The sequence below is a fragment of the Hyaena hyaena genome, unplaced genomic scaffold (genome assembly GCF_003009895.1).
Source record: "Hyaena hyaena isolate Hyena2069 unplaced genomic scaffold, ASM300989v1 scaffold_240, whole genome shotgun sequence".
NCBI classification, from domain to species: domain Eukaryota; kingdom Metazoa; phylum Chordata; class Mammalia; order Carnivora; family Hyaenidae; genus Hyaena; species Hyaena hyaena.
Window position 1 is genome coordinate 1,664,417 of NW_024080873.1, and position 21,108 is coordinate 1,685,524.

General features: G+C 38.8%; 2 protein-coding genes across 3 annotated transcripts in view; one reads left to right on the top strand and one right to left on the bottom strand.

The window, feature by feature from the left end:
- Positions 1 to 2,915: 2,915 nt before the first annotated feature.
- On the top strand, positions 2,916 to 7,622 carry RPS6 (ribosomal protein S6). Its single transcript, XM_039244425.1, has 6 exons — positions 2,916 to 3,020; positions 3,552 to 3,683; positions 4,204 to 4,414; positions 4,609 to 4,755; positions 7,232 to 7,389; positions 7,478 to 7,622. The coding sequence occupies exons 1-6, from the start codon at positions 3,015 to 3,017 to the stop codon at positions 7,571 to 7,573; spliced, it is 750 nt and encodes a 249-aa protein (XP_039100356.1). The 5' UTR covers positions 2,916 to 3,014; the 3' UTR covers positions 7,574 to 7,622.
- A 237-nt stretch (positions 7,623 to 7,859) lies between these two features.
- DENND4C (DENN domain containing 4C) overlaps positions 7,860 to 21,108 on the bottom strand; it is a 126,815-nt gene continuing 113,566 nt past the window's right edge. For both annotated transcript variants that reach the window (XM_039244422.1, XM_039244421.1), the window contains 3 exons: positions 13,510 to 13,660; positions 11,332 to 11,396; positions 7,860 to 11,157 (listed from right to left, as the gene is read on the bottom strand). In XM_039244422.1, coding sequence (XP_039100353.1) covers positions 11,021 to 11,157; positions 11,332 to 11,396; positions 13,510 to 13,660 — 353 coding nt within the window. In that variant the 3' untranslated portion in view covers positions 7,860 to 11,020. The remainder of the gene's footprint in view (positions 11,158 to 11,331; positions 11,397 to 13,509; positions 13,661 to 21,108) is intronic.

Genomic DNA, 21,108 nt, shown 5'->3' on the forward strand with positions numbered 1-21,108 from the left:
TACCAGGGATATGTTTGGGTAGGGAGGAGTTGTTGTTGAATGGGTATAGAGTTCCAGTTGTGCAAGATGAAAGAGTTCTGAGGATCTGTTTTACAACGTGATTATATTTAACACTACTGAATTGAATACTTGGTAATGGTTAAGACAGCAAATTTTGCATTGCTTATCACAATAAAAAATGCATTAAAAATAGAAACACCTGAGGAGTATTCTTGGGATTTACTCTTGGCCTCATGTTAACTCACCACCACTACTTCAGTGAAAACAATTAGAGCAAAAAAACATAATTGGAGGGTCACCCGAGTGGCTCAGTAGGTTAAGTATCCAACTTCGGCTCAAGACATAATCTCATGGTTTGTGGGTTCAAGCCCCGCATCAGGCTCTGTGCTGACAGCTCAGAGCCTGGAGTCTGCTTTGGATTCTGTGTCTCCCTCTCACTCTGCTTCCCGCCCCCCGCCCCCACCCCACCCCCACTTGCTCCCTCTCTCTCAAATAAATAAACTATTAAAAAAATTATTCAATACTTTGCCCAATTATGGGTTTTTTTGTTTTGTTTAGTTTCCTATTTCTCCAAAGAAGATATACAAAACGCCAACAGGTACGTGAAAAAATCCTCAACATCATTATTCATTAGGAAAATGCAAATCAAAACCACAATGAGGTATCACTTCACACCCACTGGGATGGCTATAATAAAAAAAAGAAAATAACAAGTGTTGGCTAGGATGTAGAGAAATTGGAACCCTCATAAATTGCTGGTGAGAATGTAAAATGGCTCAGCAGCTGTGAAACAGCTGGGCAGTTCTTGAAGGAATTAAACACAGAATTAACATATGACCCATTAATTCCACTTAAACAGGTACTCACACATACCAGCACTACTCACAAAAGTTGGAAACGGCCCATGTCCATCACTGGATGAATGCATGGATACACAAATCGTAGTCTATACATACAGTGGAATATTATTCAATCATAACAAGGAATGATGTATTGAGGTGCCTGGGTGTCTCAGTCTGTTGAGTATCCAACTTTTGATTTCAGCTCAAGTCACGATCCTAGGGTGATGGACTCGAACCCTGAATCAGGGTCCACGCTGAGCATAGAGCCTGCCTAAGATTCTCTCCCTCTCTTTTCCCTCCCACCCTGCCAGCCGCTCTCCCCACTTGAGTGAGCTCTTTGCTAAAATAAAAAAAAATAAAAATAAAAATAAAAAATTTTAAAGGAGTGACATATCGATAAATGCTACAACGAGGATGAACTTCAAAGACATTAGAAGTCAGACATGATGGTCACATTGTATAATTCAATTTATATGAAATATACAGAAGACATAAATCCATACAGACAGGCACAAATTTGTGGTTGCCCATGGCTGCCAGAGAAGAGGAATGGGAAGCAACTGTTGAATGAGTACAGGGTTTCCTTCTGGAACTAGATGCAAATAGTGGATGCGTAACATCGTCAATGTACTAAATGTCAATGAATTGTTTACTTAAAAATGATTAACTTTGTTATGTTTTCACCTCATTACAGAAAAAATTACGTGGGTTTTAAACGCATCATTTCACAAACATTCTGTACATTAATACTAGAAGATCAAACAGGATATAGTAGAATATTTGCACTTTGTAAAACAGGCCTAAAATCTTTGCAATACTGAAGTGGAAGATGGGATGTACTAATCTTGGAAAGTAAATTATTGTTTACCTGAAATACAGTTTTTATTTCTTGAAGAAAAATATGGGATCAATATGTAATAGACAATAAACGTTCCTTCCTTCAAGATACTGATTGAGAGTGTGGGCTTCAGAGTAACACTACCTGGGTTCCCATTCTTGTCTTCCCAGCAACGTTCTTTATCACCGTGCACTGTTTCTTTAACCCATCTTTTGTACTATTAAGAGTTGCATTACTGCAGATTCAAGATTTACTATAACACATTCACATATTCTCCCTCTGCTGGCTGGTTCCATCCTACCATCCTCTAATACGCGAATACATACCAGAGCCAGGGTTATAATTTAACATATATTTACTGAGCACTTACTTTCATGTGCCATGCACTTTGCTGTGTCCTAAGTGTTCCACAGTGAAGTCACTCCTAGTCGTCTAGTCGTGAACACAGAGCGTAAACATACCGTTTACGTATCACGATTAAGTAGAAGAAAGTACTCCTCTTTTTTATCTGTTTTCCTATTTTAGGTAGCATGGTCAGAAAGGCTTCTCTTGGGAGCGACATCTAATCTGAAAGGCCTGCATGGCACTAACGAATGGCAATAGAGGAATTTGTGGCAAGTTTGAGGCCAGGGACCAGAGATGGGAAAGCTAAACGGCACATCTCCAGCAAGGGAAGGATAGAGTTTTGCGTTGTAAAGAGATCCTAGAGGCAAGACAGAAACCAGGGAGACTATTTGGGACGCACCGATGGTGGCCTGGACTGAGACTAACTGCGGTTAATGGCTTGAGCGAAAGGGAGGGTGTTCTTGTGTGACAGAAAACGATGACTGCAGGGCGACTGGCTAGAGGACAGGCACAAAAACAAATCACGGCTTTCAAGTCGTCCTGCCGCGAACAGCCGGAACCAGGGCAGAGCAGGCTTCTGAACTAAAAATCTTCCGACGCTAAGGTACAGGAGAGGCCAAGAGAGCTTAACTCCAGTCCTGCCCTTCTTTTGTGGTAATAGCAGATGCAGAATGAACAAGACGGAGCTGGGACCCCACTCTGACTAAGGAGGACGCGGGACAAACCGAGAAGCGAACAATTTAACCCTCGGGAGAAAGAAACAACAATAACAAAACGATCGTGCGGAGACGAACAGTACTGAGGACACACGGACCTAACTCTTCTCCTCTAGTTAAGCCTGGCTCCGGAAGTCCCGCCCACCTACGCTCACTTCCGCTATCCCAGGAGTCCTCTAACCTCGCGAGAACTAGAAGTGCCTATGAGACGTGGGCTAAGCGGAAGTCGGGCCTCTTTTTCGTGGCGCCTCGGAGGCGGTAGGCAGCTTCAAGATGAAGGTAGGAAGTGGTGGAGGCTTTTGGAATAGGATTGGGGAACGTGGATCGTGCCTCAGAACGCCGCACTGCCGCAGTCTCCGCTTTCCAAAATCCTAGCTCTAAGCGGAGGAAGGTCTGGTGCGGGAGAAAGCTCTCCATTCTTGGGTCCGGGGGTTCTTGGGAGAGCGGATGGCGAGCGATTACAACTGGAGCCGCGCAGGGCGGGGAGCGCCATGGTTGCGTCCTCACGCCCAGACAGACAGATAATGGCCCCGCTGCTTAGCTCCGGCTGGTAACTGCGGCTCCTTGCTCTGAAAGGCCTCCTGGCTGCGGAGGGCCCTTCGCCCCGAGGTCATCCGGCGATGCTTGAGGAAAAATTAGCCCGATATGTAGCGTGGTGCTTATGTGTTGTCTGTACACTCGTTTTGGCTAGTAAAAGCCTCTGCTCGTTGTCTGAGAGATACATGAAAGGCTTTTTTTTTTTTTTGCAACGGAAATTACCTTTGTAAGTTCTGCGGTTTTCTAAAGCTCTCTTCTCCCCTTAATCCTTAGCTGAACATCTCTTTCCCAGCTACTGGCTGCCAGAAACTCATTGAAGTGGACGATGAACGCAAGCTTCGTACATTTTATGAGAAGCGAATGGCTACAGAAGTTGCTGCTGATGCTTTAGGGGAAGAGTGGAAGGTAAAAGTTGACTATTGAATTAAATTATTCATTTAGGAGATAGTTAACGCTGTTGGTAATTGGGGCACGTAGTGTGGTTCAAACTCGGGGTTCTGTCTTCTGACCTTGGGTTAGTTACTTGCAAGTGTGTCCTTCTCAGGTAAAGCTATCACCTTTTAGGGTTATGTAGATTACATGGGAAAATATACCCAAAGTTCTTGTCCTGCAAGCTAATAATCTCCAAAGGGTATCTTTAAACCGTGCCAACAGGGTTTTTGGTTTACTTGTTGGTTCTACTGTGGTTTCTTAACAGTCTTTCCCTCCCTGGAGCTGCTACATCTAGTAAAGAAAACCGGTTAGAAAGAGGACTTGACTGATAGGAATTTGCTAATCTTGGCAAATTGGAAATAAAGACAAAACTTAGTAACCAGAGAAAACCACAAGTTTCAGATTGGTTTTAGCATACTTCTAGGATTTGGAGTATGCTTACTTCATAAGGGCTATAATCTTTTATTTTGCAACGTGCCGTTGTATTTTACAGGGTTATGTGGTCCGAATCAGTGGTGGCAATGACAAACAAGGCTTCCCCATGAAGCAGGGTGTCTTGACCCATGGCCGCGTCCGCCTACTGCTGAGTAAGGGGCATTCCTGCTACCGACCACGGAGGACTGGAGAAAGAAAGCGCAAATCTGTCCGGGGTTGCATTGTGGATGCCAATCTCAGTGTTCTCAACTTGGTCATCGTGAAAAAAGGTGAAGTTTCCTTGTGTTTTTGTGTTCAGTTTTTGTTGACATTGATTTAAAACCTGATTGCCAGATGTTTTTCATTTGCGGTGTCCAGTTTGACCAGTGGACTTGTTTCTTTACTGGTGCGTAAACAGTAATTAGGGTTCTTTTTTGTAAGAATTGTGGAGTTAAAAAGGTTTTTGATCACTTTCTCCTTTCAGGGGAGAAGGATATTCCTGGACTCACTGATACTACTGTGCCTCGTCGCCTGGGGCCCAAAAGAGCTAGCAGAATCCGCAAGCTTTTCAATCTCTCAAAGGAAGATGATGTTCGCCAGTATGTTGTGAGAAAGCCCCTAAACAAAGAAGGTAGGGGAGGTTATGCAGTTTAGAGTTTGCTCCGTTGCACTTGTCTGTAGCATCTTGTATGCGTAGTAAGAAGGTAAAGTCTGCCTGCTATGTATTTGCCTGGGGTTTAAGCTTTTTTGGGAAAACTGGGGGAGAGGCTCAAAACAGCCACTTGGTATTAATCCTTGTTATAGCTGGTGCTTCTCTAGAAGCATACTTGGAATTTGGCTTGGGTTATTGATGTATTAAGTCTATCTGAAAATAACTTGTATCACATGTGAAGTTCATGGCTTTGGGTTTAGGAGTCAGAAATGGATAGAAAATTCTGGGACTAGGATTCAGTATGCTCTCACTCCCACACACTTTTGCTTTCTTTACATAATAGGATTTCTGGTGTTCATAGAAGAATGCTATGTTTTGTCAACTGAACTTGCTTTAACTTCTTCGCACCCCCCCCCCCTTTTTTTAAGGCAAAACTGTTTTTAAAGGTTTTTTTATTTTGATAGTGGGCAAGGGGCAGAGAGAATCCCTAGCAGGTTCTGCACTGTCAGTGCACAGCCCTACCTGAGGCACAATCCTATTAATCATGAGACCATCCCCTGAGCTGAACTAAGAGTCTGACACTTTAATTGAGTCACCCAGGTGCCTCTGGCCCTTATTTTCTCAATCTGAGCTGTGGATGGCAATAATAGGAATTGTGGTCATTAGAAGAAAAAAACACCTTGTTCAAAATACTAGGATCAGGTGTTTGGGTTTTTGAAGTTTTATATGTTAAGATGGTATATATTAGATACACGGTTAGATAACAGTCCATTACAGTGAGGTCTGTGGCACTTGTGCTCTGTAACAGTATGTTTGTTATAGTTATGTGTATAGTCAAGTGTAATAGTATTTACATTATGTGTGATAAAGAGGATATCAGTTCAGGTTGGGGTTTCCCGACAAATCTGAAAAGTGGTTCCTGGCATACAGTAAGTGCTTATGGGTCACTCAAATATTTGAACACTTCTGTGCCAGGTACTGGTTTAAGTGTAGAGGGTGTAGTATAAAAGAACAAGTTCTTCTGAAGTTCACAGAAAAGGCAGATACATGGCAGTTTCCCATAATCACACCCCTGGACATACTGCCAGTGTAGCAAGTGTTCTAGTTAACAGGGGCTTATAATATGGTTTTTAAGTCTTTATAATTAAGGGGTTGAGTTGTGGCAGGAGAACCTGAACAATTGGGCATTTCCCTTTAGAATATTTGCCTTAGCTGTTTGTTAATCCCACTAGTTGTCCAGAAACTCCAGTGATTACATCTGAAAAGGCTTCTCCAAAACAGATCTATAATTTGTAGGATTTGGGATTCATAGATGACACCAGTTAAATGAAGATATTCTAAGTTCGATATGCTACACATTGTAATGTACATGGTTTCATTCCCCAGGTTGGCAGGATCTGCCTTGGCAAATACTAGAATCAAGCACAAAATGGTATTTCAAAGTGTGGTTAGGGTATCAGTGCAGATAAGAGTTCTGCTTCATTTTCATAGAGGAGTTAGACACGCACAGTTACCAGTTTGAAAATAATGCTCTTGTGTCTTACAGTAAAAAACAACCGTAGAATACTCTACAAGAACAATCTGACTGTGGAAGGGAAATCAAAATTGACTTAGAAAAAAGCTTGGAGTAGGGCTTTCCCTAGGCAGAGTAACATGAATCTACATACATTCTTGAATTTGATGTTCAAATTACGTAATGTTGTTAGTTGAACAGGCTGTTTTAGGATTAAGTGCACTAATCAGGAAAACCCTGGCATCTAGTAGACCTAGTTCACTTTCCAGGAAGACTTAACTGTTACTTTATATTTAAAGAATATAGCCTATCTTGTCTTTTTGTTTGACGGGGTAGTATTTTAAATTACACAGTAGTTCAGATTCAGATTAAGGCTTCATACAGCTAAGTTTTCCTAGGTATTCCCGTTAGTCATGTTTTAAAAATATAGATGTGGTGTCCATCAACGGACAAATGGATCAAGAAGATGTGGTTTATCTATATGATGGAAAACTACATGGCAATGAGAAACAATGAAATCTGGCCACGTGTAGCAACATGGATGGAACTTGAGGGTGTTACGCTGAGCGAAATAAGTCAGGCAGAGAAGGACAAAGACCATATGTTTGCACATATAAGAGGATTTGGAGGAACTTAACGGAGGACCATGGGGGAGAAGAAGGGGAGAAATGGTGGGGGAAAGGGAGAGAGGCAAACCATGAGAGACTCTTGAATGCTGAGAACAAACTGAGGACTCATGGGTGGGGGGGTAGGGGGGAGATGGGCATGGAGGAGGGCACTGGTGGGGATGAGCACTGGGTGTTACATGGAAACCAACTTGACAAACTATTTGTTAAAAAAAAAAAAAAATGCTTGTCTACCAAAAAAATAAAACTGTAGATGTGGATCCTAATGAACAAGGGTGTTCTTGAAAAGTGATGGAATTCTTGTCTGAATTTTCAGGTAAGAAACCTCGAACCAAAGCACCGAAGATTCAGCGTCTTGTCACTCCACGTGTCCTCCAACACAAGCGTCGGCGCATTGCTTTAAAGAAGCAGCGCACAAAGAAAAACAAGGAAGAGGCTGCAGAATATGCTAAGCTTTTGGCCAAGAGAATGAAGGTAAGTCACGATACCTGGCGGGGGAGTCCAGTCTCACTTTGGATTTCCATTTTTAAGCCAGACAAACTGTAACTGTTGTTTTGTTTAGGAGGCCAAAGAAAAACGCCAAGAACAGATTGCCAAGAGACGGAGGCTGTCTTCGCTGAGAGCTTCTACCTCAAAGTCTGAGTCCAGTCAAAAATGAGATTGTTTTAAGAGGAACAAATAAATTTATAAGATCAGACATCAAACTACCTTTATTTTTTTTTCATTCCTACTAAGAAAACATAAATGGAGAGTAGTGTCCATCTGATGGTGTATGAAGTGTGCAAGAGATACCTTCAAGTTGAGAGGCTGAGACCACACTGACTGGGAGAGATGGCCAGGACAGGGTTGGGGGGGAGGGTAGCTCAGGAAAGGATGCTGAGCGGAATGTCTGCTGCTTTTTCAGTGAGGCATGGAACAACTTGGGGGAAATAAAGGACACACTATTAATCTTTTGTATGCTTTATTTTGAGGAATACAGTTTTAAAGATCTATATACAATACACGAAAAGTGCCCTTATGAACATGGACATTTGTCATATGTAAAAAAGATAACCTTGTTAAAAGCATAGTTAACGGATATCATTTTAAAACAGTTCACAAAGCTTTTAAAACCAGTGCAAGTTGTATTAACAAAAAGCTTTTCACCTCTAGTGAATTGTTACTCATCCTTTTTATGGTTTCAGTGTGCCTTTAAGAAACCTTCCTATCAACAGAAGATGCACACTGGTTAAGTAGCATCCTTTTTCTAATGTAGCTTGTCTAGTTACTATAGTAGTTGCAGTTAGAACCAACCTTCACACATTAGAAGGATCGTTAAAAGGCACATTAGGCTTTTAAGGGTGAAGAACAGGAGTCCTTATTTGCTGGAGTATACGTTTCAACCACAGGTGAGTAAAATTTTCAAACTGCTTTAACAGGAGCAGTGCTTCACGATTAAAATGTGCAATGAATCAGAAGTTTGGAGCCCCAGCATCTGTATTACTTGTAAGTTTCCAGCTAATGCCAGCCCTTAGACTGGAACAGACACAAGATTCTTAGTCGAAAGTGAGATCCTCCTTGCTCTTAACAGAGTACTAAAACATTAGATGAAAGTCTTGTTTGGCAATTGATATTTTGGAAGTTGAGGTCAAACTAAAAAGGCAGAAAAGGAAAATGGGACATTTTTAAATGATGACCCCAAACAAAAAGGAATCACAGTGCCATCATAGGGGGTAACTTAAAAAAGCCAGGAGGCAAGTCTGGTATACAGCTCAGAGTTTGTATTAACAAGTACTTGATTGATTCCAACATAAGAAACGAGAACCACTGCTCTGCTTTCTCATTAAGGAGTACAGTCACTAACATGGACAGATAATGGATGGGTTAGACTATTCCAGCTCACTAACTATAGAAGATTTAAGATTGAGAACTACTTTTTAAAAGGCATGTTGGAGAATATTTCAATAGTAAGAATGTTCTATCCTGCATTACAAGTTTGTACCAGGAATGAAAAGAGCAACAGTTGGAATATCTCAGTATTCTGAGACCTTTATGCCTATATTCTGCTTGCTTAACACTCCTTAGTTAACCCTAACAAAGCACAGCTAAAGTTGTATCAGACTGTCCACCCCAAATGCTAACGGTTTAGCATTTAGGTAATGCTAAACAATCTGCACTGATTTGAGAGATTATTTGCAGGAGTCCTCCGGCCTTTAATTTTAAGTTTTATACAATGCTACAAGTCATTCTAAACATTTTTAAATCTATGGGTAATGACTGTGTATCTGGTTTCTTGGTTTTCTTTTGCAGTGCATTTTTAGTGGTCCCCTTTCTGTGGTAGGTGCTAGAAAAGGTCTTTATGCACTTTTTAACAAATTGATCCCTATTTCTAAGTGACAGCAGCAGGCTAAGGTTTCCATTGTATAAAGGCTTGAGTTATTTAGAATTAGAAAAATAGAAAATGTATACTTTGGTGCAATATAGCCAAATCTTACATGTGTAAAGAGATGTTCATTAAACTCCTTAGTAGGAAGTGCTTTTGAAGTAATTCACTTAAAAATGAAGACTAAAGAGGAGAAATCAAAAAATGGTATTGGAATTCTAAAAATAAAGTTTAGGTTACAATTATACACACATGACAGATTAGCACAGCAAACTTAAGAATTTTTCATTTTCTTCAACCTGGAGTTTTTATATACAGAATAATTCCAAACGTTATGGGGCAGTGTAAAGTTGCAAAACAAATATACTCTTGAGACAGTGCAAATGATCCACTTTAAGGTAATGAGAGTTGTGCATAATTTCTGACACGTTCTTTCATTTAGCACTTTCACAATAAATTGAAATGACATCTGCATAGGTCAGATTAACCCTGAAATGTTGGAAGACTGGTATAGCAATGAGTTTTTAAAGATTACACCAGGTGGGAGATTTGTAATGGAAATAATTTTTAATCAGTTGATTTAGTCATCTGCATAATTACTCTAAAAGCGCACACATAACCATTGGCTTTTTAAACCATGCAGAGAGTTAAGGCAAACATACTATTCCTAAGGGACATTTTTAATGAAAGGCATGATAAATGCCAGGCATGTGAGGTCATGATTTTCTTGAACCTACTGGCAATGAGCTCAATAAGCTTTAATGTTATAAGACTTAATTGATCAATCCTAAAAAACAGTATTTACAAATGCACAAATAATAAGCATACAAATCTATTATACAAGAATAAAATTTCTGTGTGCAGTGCAAGTTTATCCCACAGGTTTTTAAAAGTGACTGATGGCAACAATTTACGTACCTGAACAATTTCAGGTCCAAAAAATAAACAGCATTTTAAGCATATTCCAATTTTGTAAATTATGAGGCTGACTTAATTTCACTTAAACTACATGATTGGCTTATTTATTCCAATCTTAAAGCTGTTGTAAGTTAATGGTATTGGAAAGAGGATGAAAAGTAACTTGGATATTCAAGCTACAATCCATTAAGGAAGAAAATACATAATATGGTGGATAAAGAAATAGAGGCAAGGTGGTTGTCATCAAACTTTAAGGTAATTTTGATTAATGACTACAGAGGAGTTTAGTAGTAGTCACTTAATAGTTGCAGACCCCTTTCAGAGAATTGTATTGCAACATGCAGTCTAAGAATTTTAATAAATATAATATGGCTGTACATACAAATACCTACACAGCCACATATGTACACACATACACAAATAGTTGCTCTTATAACTGAGATTTCATTTGTTTTGGGGTTACGCAAGTTTACATTAAATTACTGTTCCCCAAACCCAGTAACTTCAAATATAAACAGAATGCCAAAAAGTAATACAATTTCTCATTATCAAACTACATATACTGAAAAATCCAAACATGGTTTTCAAGCGGAGGCAGATAAAACCATTTAGAAGTTGCAGACCTTCAGACATTAACCCTGGGACATTGAACAACATTTTTACGTTGCAAGAGGATTCAGTATGTGCTACATTTCATTATATACTGTCCCAAGAGTTCACTTCATTTCACTTTCATCAATTGTTAACATTTGGAACCTTAGCTGTTCGCCAACTCAATCTATTCCCTCAATCTTTGTGCATCTAGAAATCTAGTGAACCTCTTACTTATATGAGCGGTGCTCCAAAACACTTCCTGCACCATTCCACACTGATACTTGGTGGAGCATCAATTTTCTGTAACTTTTCGAGAATCTCTGAAGATAAATTATTGTATGCAAGTCCATATTCATTGTCAAAGGCCTCTGAAAGATAATTTTCAAAAACACAGTCAAAGTGTACACACACACACACACACACACACTGCGTATTTAAAAATAGAAATCCTTTGGAAAGTGGAGTATTTCCCCATACCAATTACAACTGTGTATATTACTTCATTAAATGAAAAAACCTGCTTTAGTAATTAACCAACTTACCAATATCAATATTCTCTCTTCCAAGAGACACTAATGATAAGAAGAGGATTTCTCGGTATAAACTCCTATAAAACAAGTATTTTTAAAGTTAATGCACAAAGAGCTAAAAACACCCATGAACATTTTTTAAAATGGTGAACAATTACTAAGCTCTCTGGTTAACAACAATGTATCCATGTCAGTGTCCTGGTTTTAATATCACCCCACAGTTCTGAGATGTCACCTTTGGGGGAAGTTGGGTGAAGAGTACACTGAACTCTGCTACTCTTGCAACACTAAATTTCTATTTCAAATTAAAAAGTTACAGGCATAGGGGCGCCTGGGTGGCTCAGTCAGTTAAGCGTCCGACGTCGGCTCAGGTCATGATCTCACAGTTCGTGGATTCCAGCCCCGCGTCAGGCTCTGTGCTGACAGCTCAGAGCCTGGAGCCTGCTTCAGATTCTGTGTCTCCCTTTCTCTCTGACCCTCCCCTGCTCACACTGTCTCTCTCTCAGAAATAAATAAAACATTAAAAAAAAGTTACAGGCATAAAGCTTCACACCAAAAACTATTTTAAATGGCTTACCTTTATATTTTCACAATATGCAGTTGACCCTTGAACAACATGGATTTGAATTCCATGGGTCTATCTACAATCTTTTTTTTTTTTTTAATTTTTTAAATGTTGATTTTTGAGAGAGACAGATCACCAGAGGAGGAAGGGGGGAGAAAGAGAGGGAGACACAGAATATGAAGCAGGCTTCAGGGTCTGAGCTGTCAGCAGCACAGAGCCACATGTGGGGCTCAAACTCATGAACCGTGAAATCCCGACTTGAGCTCAAGCTGGACACTTAACTGAATGTCACCCACACAGTTTGTTTTTTCCTATATAGCAGAGAACTGTAAAGGTATTTTCCTTATAAATTTTTAGTAACATTTTCTTTAGTAACTTTATTGTAGAAACACAGTATATAATACAATATGCAAAATGCTATCCATAAGGCATCTGCTCAGTTGCAGGCTATTAGGTTTTGGGGTAGTCAAAAATTATATACGCAGATTATCAATTACATATAGGGTCATTCAAGGGTCAACTACTTTCCAATTAAAATTTGCAAAAGCAGGGTCTTCTCTTATCTTTGTTGCTTGACAAAGTAACAATTTTTAAGTAAGCTAGGAGTCCAAAACCCTTGGACACAGTGTGAAGGGTGGTGTGGTCTCTCTACTATTTAATCCACCAATAAAGGATAAACTGTATTTATTTGGTTTGTGAACATAAAACTGTCACAAATCACACCTTAAAAATGAACTTTCATAGCTCAGTTATTAAAAATGAAGGAACGCTTAGGAAATGAATTGATTTCTGAGTATTTTTAACACAAAAAAATTACAGATTGTTGATTCTGATAAAGCTTCATCATAGAGCTTTCTTTAGAAGCTTCAGAAGCCATAACATCTCATTTCTAATTATCCTTCCCCACCCCGTTAAACTATAAACGCTTGAAACTAGCTGCTCTGTAGACTGTGAAGGTCATCTCTATCTCCACTGCTGAGATTACAAAAGATCCATCCATTTTCATAATCAACTCCTGCCCTATCACTTCTGAAGTTATCTTCAAAGATACCACAACCAAAGAAACTTGCAGAGTACCTGGAAACTGTTAGTGACTGGTAGAAGTGATGTCACTTTTCTGAAGTTTCCACTACAAAACTGACTGATGTGGAGACTGGGATGAGTACTGATCTAAGCATGTTAGCAGGAGCAGAAAAGCCCCTTATCCTTTGTAATTCACGGTTTCCATCACTTTCCTAAGTTGTTTCTACTCCTAAACAGTTTTGTTAACGTCGCACAAGAAAAGAAAATTTAAGATGCGCAGATATGACACGGCCTGAACGAGCAGTACATATATATAATGTCACTGTTAACAAATTCATAGAAGGTTTCCAGTGAATAGCAGTAATGGTTCCCAAAGACACAGTACAGTTTAGACATTCATGAATTACCTCCTAAAACTGAATCTGTTCCTCCAAACCAGAACTTTTGTTAGGTTTGCTAACGTATGAAAGGAAAATCTGGGTAGCACTTTTCAAAACAGGTGTTCTACACTGAGTATGCGTCTTTAACAACTAGAGATATTTTTTAAAAAATACTTAAACATGAAATTACTGTGAATGGCACAAAGCAAAAACAATTATTACCTTTGTCTCTTCATGTCTGGCTCTATTCGCTGTGAAAGTAGGTTAATGGGCTTAAGAACATCATTATGTTGAATACTCTGCCTGATGGTTTCTACTAAAGTGCTTGTTGCTTCTTGTTCCTCTGACAGGAGAGACGATTTCTTTTCAGAATCTAGTAATAAGAACACAGTAAGTAAGAATACTCTAATTACTTAAAAAAAGGCCTTTTTCAAGAACTGTGGCATTTTCTAGTTTTCTATTTAACATCACCTCCCCCATAAGAGTAAACTTATGTGTCAGTGTGACCAGCTACAAAATGTTTTTCCTTCTTTCTTCAGATAGGAAAGGCTTGTCTCTTTTCCTTTCTCCTGAAGGTAGGCATTCCTGCTTCAGGCTGGGATGTGATACTTTGTACTCCAGCAGCAATCTTGTAACCATAAAGCAACCTTAACTGACGGAAAAGTAAGACACAACACAAGGAACCTGGGTCCCTGATGACAGGATTTGCTTACCAGACCTGGAGTGTCTACTTCATAACTTCTTTATGGGAGAGAATAATCTTTATCTGTTTAAACCTCCGTTATTTGCTATTAAATATAGCAGAGTATAATCCTAATTGATACAAAGGCAATCCCAGAATTAAGAATATTTATACAGATTTCATGGATTATAAAAATGCTTCAGTATTATACTGGAATTGAATCACGCTGACATTCAAAATACACAAAAATCAACAAAGTGTGCTTGACCCAGAATAAAACGAAAACTTTATAATACTGCAGGTAATCCCAGCAACTGTACAGTTTTATTTATACCTATGTTAGTTGAGATGGGAATATGTACCCAGTAGCTCCCTAACCAGCCTCATTTAGAATCCCTGTCATAAAACAAGCTGTTGTATTTTTCATACAACACAACCTCTTAGTAAAGGTACCTAGTAATACTTCATTTCTGTTCAAAGAAATAGCAAAGTTCTCTGTTATAAGAGGAGATACTGGCTCTTACAGGTTTTGAATTCTAGCTCTTCTACCTGCTATATCATGACCTTTGAATATATTTGGTTTTTATGCTATGCTGTGATTTTAGAACCTAACCCAAGTATAATCTGCAACTTTACTGTTTCTCATTTAGTTTTTAATTAACACTTTTATTGAGATATAATTCCCAAACCATTCAATTCACCCATTAAAAGTGTACAATTCAGTGATTTTCATTATTTCATTATTTTCATTAAGTTTTACAACCATCACTACAATTTCAGAAATTATCATCCCCAAAAGAAACCTCCTATCTATTAGCAGCCCCTCCTCTATCTCCCCAGCCCTTCAGCCCTAGACAACCACTCATCTACTTTGTCTCCAATTTGCCTATTCTGGATATTCATATAAAAGGAATCAAATTTCTAGACTCTGTGACTGGCTTCTTCTATTGTACTTCAAATTAATCCATGTTGTAGTATGTATCAGTATTCATTACTTTTATTTTTAAAGATTCCACTGTATGGATATGCCATACTTTATCCATTTATGAGTAGACGGACATTTAGGTGGTTTCCATTATTTGGCTATTAAGAAAATGCTGCTAAGCACAATGCACAAATTTTTATACATAGGTATGTTTTCATTTCTTTTGGGTTTATACTCAAGAGTGCAACTGCTGTGTCTTATGAATACTCTACCATTTTGAGGACCTATGAAACTTTTTTCCAAAGTAGCTACACTGTTCTTTATATCCTCACCAACACTTATAAGTGTCCGATCCTTTAGATTATGGCCTACCTACTGAGTGGGAAGTGTTTCTCTTTGTGGTTTTGGTTTGCATTTCCTTGATGTCTAGTGATATCGAGCATCTTTTCATTTGCTTTTGGCCATTTGTATAACATCTTTGAAGAACTATCTATTCAGATCCTGCTATGGTCTGAATACATCTCCCCAAAACTGTTGAAAGAGCTCATATCACATGTAATGGTATTAGGAGGGGAGGCCTTTGAGAGGCAATTAGGTCATGAGGGCAGGGTCCTCATGACAGGATTAGTGTCTATAAAAATAAAGGGGGGGGGGTACCAGAGTTCCCTCATCCCTTCTGTCATATGAAAGGATTAATGAGAATTCTGCAACCTGGAAGAGGGCCCTGAACATTCTGTTGTTTATAAGCCACCCAGACTGGTATTTTGTTATAGTAGCCAGAATGGACTATCACAGATCCTTTGGCCATTTTTTTAAATGGTCTTTTTATTGTGAAGTTGTAAGAGTTCTTTATATGTTTTGACTATAAATCCTTTTTAAGATTTATTATTTGCACATATCTTTCCCCCATTCTATGGGTTGACATTTTTTGGATGGTTTATTTTTCAGTACATGCGTTTTTAATTTTGATTAAGTCTACTTAACCTACTTTTCCTTTTCTCACTTGTGCTTTTGGTGGTGGTATATCTAAAAAGGCCTGTCTTATACAACATCATGAATATTTACTCCTATGTTTTCTTCTAAGACTGCAACAATTTAGCTCTTACATTTAGATCTATAATGTTTTTGTTTTTTTTTTACAAATAGTTTATTGTCAAGTTGGTTTCCATATAACACCCACAAGCTCATCCCCTCTATGCCCATCTCCCCCCCCCCACACACACACCCATGAGTCCTCAGTTTGTTCTCAGCATTCAAGAGTCTCTCATGGTTTGCCTCTCTCCCTTTCCCCCACCATTTCCCCCCTTCTTCTCCCCCTTGTTCCTCTGTCAAGTTCCTCCTAATCCTCCTATACGTGCAAACATATGATATATGTCCTTCTCTGCCTGACTTATTTCGCTCAGCATAACACCCTCAAGGTCCATCCATGTTGCTACACATGGCCAGATTTCATAGTTTCTCATTGCCATGTAGTATTCCATGGTATAGATAAACCACATCTTCTTGATCCATTCGTCTCTATAATCCATTTTGAATTCATTTCTATGTACAATGTGAGGAAGTGATCCAACTTTGGATTTTTGGTGAGGTTTTTTTCCCCATTGCTCCACTTGTCCCAGCACCATTTGTTGAAAAGACTATTCTTTAGGTCTTGGCATTCTTGTTGAAAGACACATGACAATACATGTGAGAGTTTACTGGAAACTCAGCTCTGATCTAGTGACACAGATAGATGTATAGACAAGCAGGCTGGTATACATACTGACATATATATGCCAGTATCCCACTTTCTTGATGTCCATACTCCCCTAAGCAATATACAGATTCTGTGCAATCCCTGTCAAAAATACCAACAGCATTTTTCAAAGAACTAGAACACATTATCCTAACATTTGTATGGAACTATAAATGACCCCAAATAGACAAAGTAATGTTGAGAAAGGAACACAGTTGGAATTCAATATTTCACAATCCTTGAATATTCAGATATACTACACAAAGCTATAGTAATCAAAACAGTGTGGTACTGGCACTAAAAAAGATATATAGATCAATGGAACAGGACACAGCCCAGAAATAAGGTCCATCTATGACAAAGAAGGCAAGAAAAAAATAATAGAGAAAAAGTCTTTTCAATTAAGTGGTGCTGGGACAACTGGATAGCTACAAGTGAAAGCATGAAACTGGGCCACTTTTTGCCATCCTACACACACACACACACACATTAAAGACCTAAAAATATGATACCTAAAACTCCAAAAGGAAACATAGACAGTAATATCTTGGACATTGACATAAGCAACATATTTATGGGTATGTCTCCTGAGGCTGGGGAAACCAAAACAAAAATAAACTGTTGGACTACATCAAAATAAAAAGATTTTGCCCGGCAAAGGAAAACATCAACAAAATGAAAGGCAGGCTGCTGTATGGGAGAAGAAATATGTAAATGATACATCTGGTAAGGGGTTAATCCCCAAAATACACAAGGAACTTAGACAACTCAACAACAACAAATAAACAATACAGTTAAGAACTAGGCAGGTGACCTGAATAGACATTTTTCTAAAGGTATTCAGATGGCCAACACATAAAAAGATGCACAACATCACTAATCAGGAAAATTCTATCAAAAACCACAGTGAACCTCACAACAGTCAGAATGGGAAGTATCCAAAAAAGTATAAATAACAAGTGTTAGTGAGGATGTGGAGAAAAGGAAACCCTTGTGCACTGTTGGTGGGAATGTAGAATGGTGCAACCACTGTGGAAGATAGTATGGAGGTTTCTCCAAAAATCAAATCTAGAAGTACCTGATAGTCCAGTAATTCCACTACTGGGTATCTGCCCCCCAAAAAACGAAAACACTAATTGAAAAGATCTACGCACCCTCGTGTTTATTGCAGCATTATTTATCATAGCCAAGATATGGAAGTAACCCAACTGCCTGTCAACAGATGAATGGATAATGATGTGGTATGTGGAATATTACACGATGGAATATTAGTCTTTAAAAAGAAGGAGATCTTGCCATTTGCAACGTCATGGATAGACACTGCTAGGTGAAAGAAGTTAAAGAAAGACAAATACTATATGGTTTCACTTACAGGTAAAATCTAAAATGCAAAAGAAACAACAACAAACAGGGAAAGAGTCATAAATACAGAAAACAAACTGGTAGTTGCTAGAGGGGAGGGAGGTGAAGAAAGGGCACAATAGATGAAGGGGATTAAGAGATAGAAACTTCCAGTTACAAAATAAAGTCAGAGAGATGAGAAATACAGCAAAGATATGTAGTCAATAATAACATTTTATGGTGATAGACGGTGACTATACACTTAATGTGGTGGGAGCTACGATTAATGTACAGAACTGCCAAATCACTGTTAAACACCTAAAACTAGTATAATATTGTATGTTAGGTATATTTCAATAAAAAATTTTAGAAAGTAATGTATAAGGGTCTAGAATAAACCATTTTTTCAAGAAAACATACTAAATTTCAGTAAAAACAGCAAATCTCGGTGGCATCTGAGCTACAATTTGCTGCCCCGCCCCCCTGCCCTCCAGCTCCCAGGCAAGTGCTACAGCATCTCCCTACTGCTGCCAGCAGTTCTCCTCCTCCCAGATCTGTGTAGCAGAGGCTAAAGCCAGGAAAGGTAGAGGCTCACTTCCTCTTCCCAGCACCCATTCATTTCTACTGCAGTTTCAGCAAGGCAGGAATACTGGGGCCTCAATTTGGTCTCAGTGCACCTTGCTCCTACAGCACAGGTTTTATGCCAGGAGAGGCAAGCTTAAACGACCACAGTTAACTGTTCCCAAGCAGCCCCCTGTTCACAAAGCAGCCCCCTGTTCACAAAGCAGGAGTGTCATTCCAAGGAAATGTTTTCAGTTTTCACCACTGAATATAATGTCGGCTGTGGGTTTTTCATACACAGCTTTTATTATATTGAGGGATGTTCCCTCTAAACCCACTTTGCTGAGTTTTTATCATGAATGGATGTTCTACTTTGCCAAATGTTTTTTTCTGCACCTAATGAGATGATCATAGAGTTTTTATCCTTTCTCTTGACATGATATATCACATTAATGAATTGATTTGCAAATATGGAACCACTGTTGCATTCCTGGAATAAACTTTGTGATGAATGATCTTTTTGATGTTATTGTTGAATTTGGTTTGCTAATTTTATTGAGGATTTCTGCATTTATGTTCATAGGGGATATTGGCCCAGTAGGCATTTTTTGTTGTTGTTTTTGTTTTATATCTTTATTTGATTTTGGTATCAAGGTAATGCTGGCCTTGTGGAATGAATTTGGAAGTTTTCCTTCCTCCTGTATTTTTTGGAATAGCTTGAAAAGACTAGGTATTAACTCTTCTTTAAATGTTTGGCAGAGGGGAACCTGGATGGCTCAGTTGAGTCCAACTCGATTTTGGCTCAGGTCATTATCTCATGGTTTGTGAGACTGAGCCCCTCGTCAGACTCCTTACTGGGCATGAAGCCAGCTTGAGATTCCCTCTTCCCTCTGTCCCTCCCACATTTGTGCTCGCTCTATCTCTCTCTAAGAAAATACATAAATGTTTGGTAGAATTCACATGTGAAGCCATCTGGTCCTGGAAGTTTGCTTGTTGGGATTTTATTTTTAATGTTTATTTTTCAGAGAGAGAGAGCGCGCAAACAGGGGAGGGGCAGACCAATAGGGAGACACAGAATCCGAAGCAGGCTCCAGGCTTCGAGCTGTCCGCACAGAGCCTGACACCATAGGACTTGAACTCATGCAAAATCATGACCTGAGCCAAAGTCAGACACAATCAACTGAGCCACCAAGGCGCCCCTCTTATTGGGAGTTTTTTAAATTACTGATCCAATTGCATTATTAGTAATCAGTCTCATCAGATTTTCTATTTCTTTCTGATTCAGTTTGGGAAGACTATTTCTAAGAATTTATCCATTTCTTCTAGGTGCAGTTTGTTGGCATATAATTTTTCACAGTATTATTCCCCTCTGTATTTCTGTGATGTTATTTCTTCTCTTTAATTTCTGGTCTTATTTGAGACCTCTCTTAATGAGCCTGGCTAAAAGGTTTATCAGTTTTGTTTACCTTTTCAAGAAAGCAGCTCTTGGTTTCATTGAGCTTTTCCTTTTTCTTGGTCCCTATTTCATTTATTTCCACCCTAATCTTATTTCCTTCCTTCTAATTTAAAGCTTTCTTCATTTTCTAGTTCCTTTAGATGTTAGAGGTTAGAGTGTTTGAGCTTCATGTTGTCGTCTGAGAGGCTTGTTACACTGTAAACTTATTAAAAATCTTTTTGCGGCATTCCAGAGATTTTGGACTATTGTGTTTTCATTTTCATGTACCTCTATGTATTATTTCCTCTTTGATGTCTTCACTGACTCATTGGCTGTTTCACAGCATGTTGTTCAGCCTCCACCTGTTTGTGTTTTTGCCCCCAGGATTTTTCTTCTAATTTATTTCTCGTTTTATACCATTATGATTGGGAAAGATGCTTGGTATGATTTCAATCTTCTTAAATTTGTTAAGTTTTGTTTTGCAGCCCAACGTATGATCTATCCTGGACAATGTTCCCTGTGCACTAAAAAAAAACGTGTATTTTGTGTTAGTATGGAATATTCTGTATATATCTGTTAAGTGCATCTGGTCTAATGTGCCATTAGACCAAGGAAACCAAAGCCAGGATTCCTTCTTGATTTTCTCTCTGGATGATCTATCCATTGATAAAAGTAGAGTGTTTAAAAGTTCCCTACTATAATTGTATTACTGTCAATTTCTCCCTTTATGTCTGTCTGTGAATATTCTGCTTTATATATTAAGGTGCTCCTATCTTGGGTGGAGCACCTTAATATATTCATAAATAGCCTATAGCTGGATTGATCCCTTGATCATTATGTAATGCATCTGTCTCTTGTTACACTCTTTTGTTTTAATGCCTATTTTTTTCGGATAGAAGTAAAAGGCGAAAGATTTATACAATCTGAAGAGAAACTAGACTATTACCCAATTTGCTTTTGTTTTGTTTGCTTCCATTTGCACACATATCTTTTTCCATCCCTTCACTTTCATTCTGTTTATCTTTAGATCTAAAATGAGTCTCTTCTCTTGAATGCTGACAAAAACTGAGGACTGATGGATGTGGGGGGGAGGGGGGGGATGGGCATGGAGGAGGACACTTGTGGGGATGAGCACTGAGTGT